Source organism: Dipodomys ordii, unplaced genomic scaffold (assembly GCF_000151885.1).
Source record: "Dipodomys ordii isolate 6190 unplaced genomic scaffold, Dord_2.0 Scaffold1000004668, whole genome shotgun sequence".
Classification (NCBI taxonomy): domain Eukaryota; kingdom Metazoa; phylum Chordata; class Mammalia; order Rodentia; family Heteromyidae; genus Dipodomys; species Dipodomys ordii.
In genome coordinates, this window is record NW_012288285.1 from 1 (window position 1) to 841 (window position 841).

At 69.0% G+C, this 841-nt stretch overlaps 1 protein-coding gene across 1 annotated transcript; it reads left to right on the top strand.

The window, feature by feature from the left end:
* Positions 1-37: 37 nt before the first annotated feature.
* Scx (scleraxis bHLH transcription factor) lies at positions 38-647 on the top strand (the record flags this gene model as incomplete). The annotated part of the gene is made up of 1 exon (XM_013037645.1): positions 38-647. A coding segment is annotated over exon 1 (546 nt), but the record flags the coding sequence as incomplete, so codon positions are not given.
* Positions 648-841: the final 194 nt, after the last annotated feature.

Consider the following 841-nt stretch of genomic DNA (forward strand, 5'->3'; position numbering starts at 1 on the left):
CAATGACACAGCCCGGCGGCCGGCGCCCGCGGGGGGCGGCATGCGCGGCGGCCGGCGGAGCTGACGGCGCGCCCGGCCCGGCCCCGGCCCCGGCCCCCGCCATGCTGCGCTCGGCGCCGCCGGGCCGCTACCTGTACCCCGAGGTGAGCCCGCTGTCGGAGGACGAGGACCGCGGCAGCGAGAGCTCGGGCTCCGACGAGAAGCCCTGCCGCGTGCACGCGGCGCGCTGCGGCCTGCAGGGCGCCCGGAGGCGCGCGGGGGCCCGGCGGGCGGGCGCGGGGCCCGGGCCGGCGGCGCGGGCGGGCCGCGAGCCGCGGCAGCGGCACACGGCGAACGCGCGCGAGCGGGACCGCACCAACAGCGTGAACACGGCCTTCACGGCGCTGCGCACGCTCATCCCCACCGAGCCCGCCGACAGGAAGCTCTCCAAGATCGAGACGCTGCGCCTGGCCTCCAGCTACATCTCGCACCTGGGCAACGTGCTGCTGGTGGGCGAGCGCGGCGACGGGCAGCCCTGCCTGGCCGGGCCCGCCTTCTTCCGCGCGCGCGCGGGCAGCCCCCCGCCGCCGGCGCCGGCGCGGGACGGCGGCGAGAACGCCCAGCCCAAGCAGATCTGCACCTTCTGCCTCATCAACCATAGGAAGCTGGTGAGCGGCCGCCGGCCACCTGCCCCGCGGGTTCTCTTAAAGTTTTTTTTTAAACTTTTACGTATTTCTTTGATTTGTTATTTGTTTAACTGATCTATTTTTCAGAAAATTATTGTGAGTATATCATATTACTGCGAGCTTTTATGCTCACTGTACTGCTTTTCATTTGCTCTTAGTTTGACAATTTATGTTGT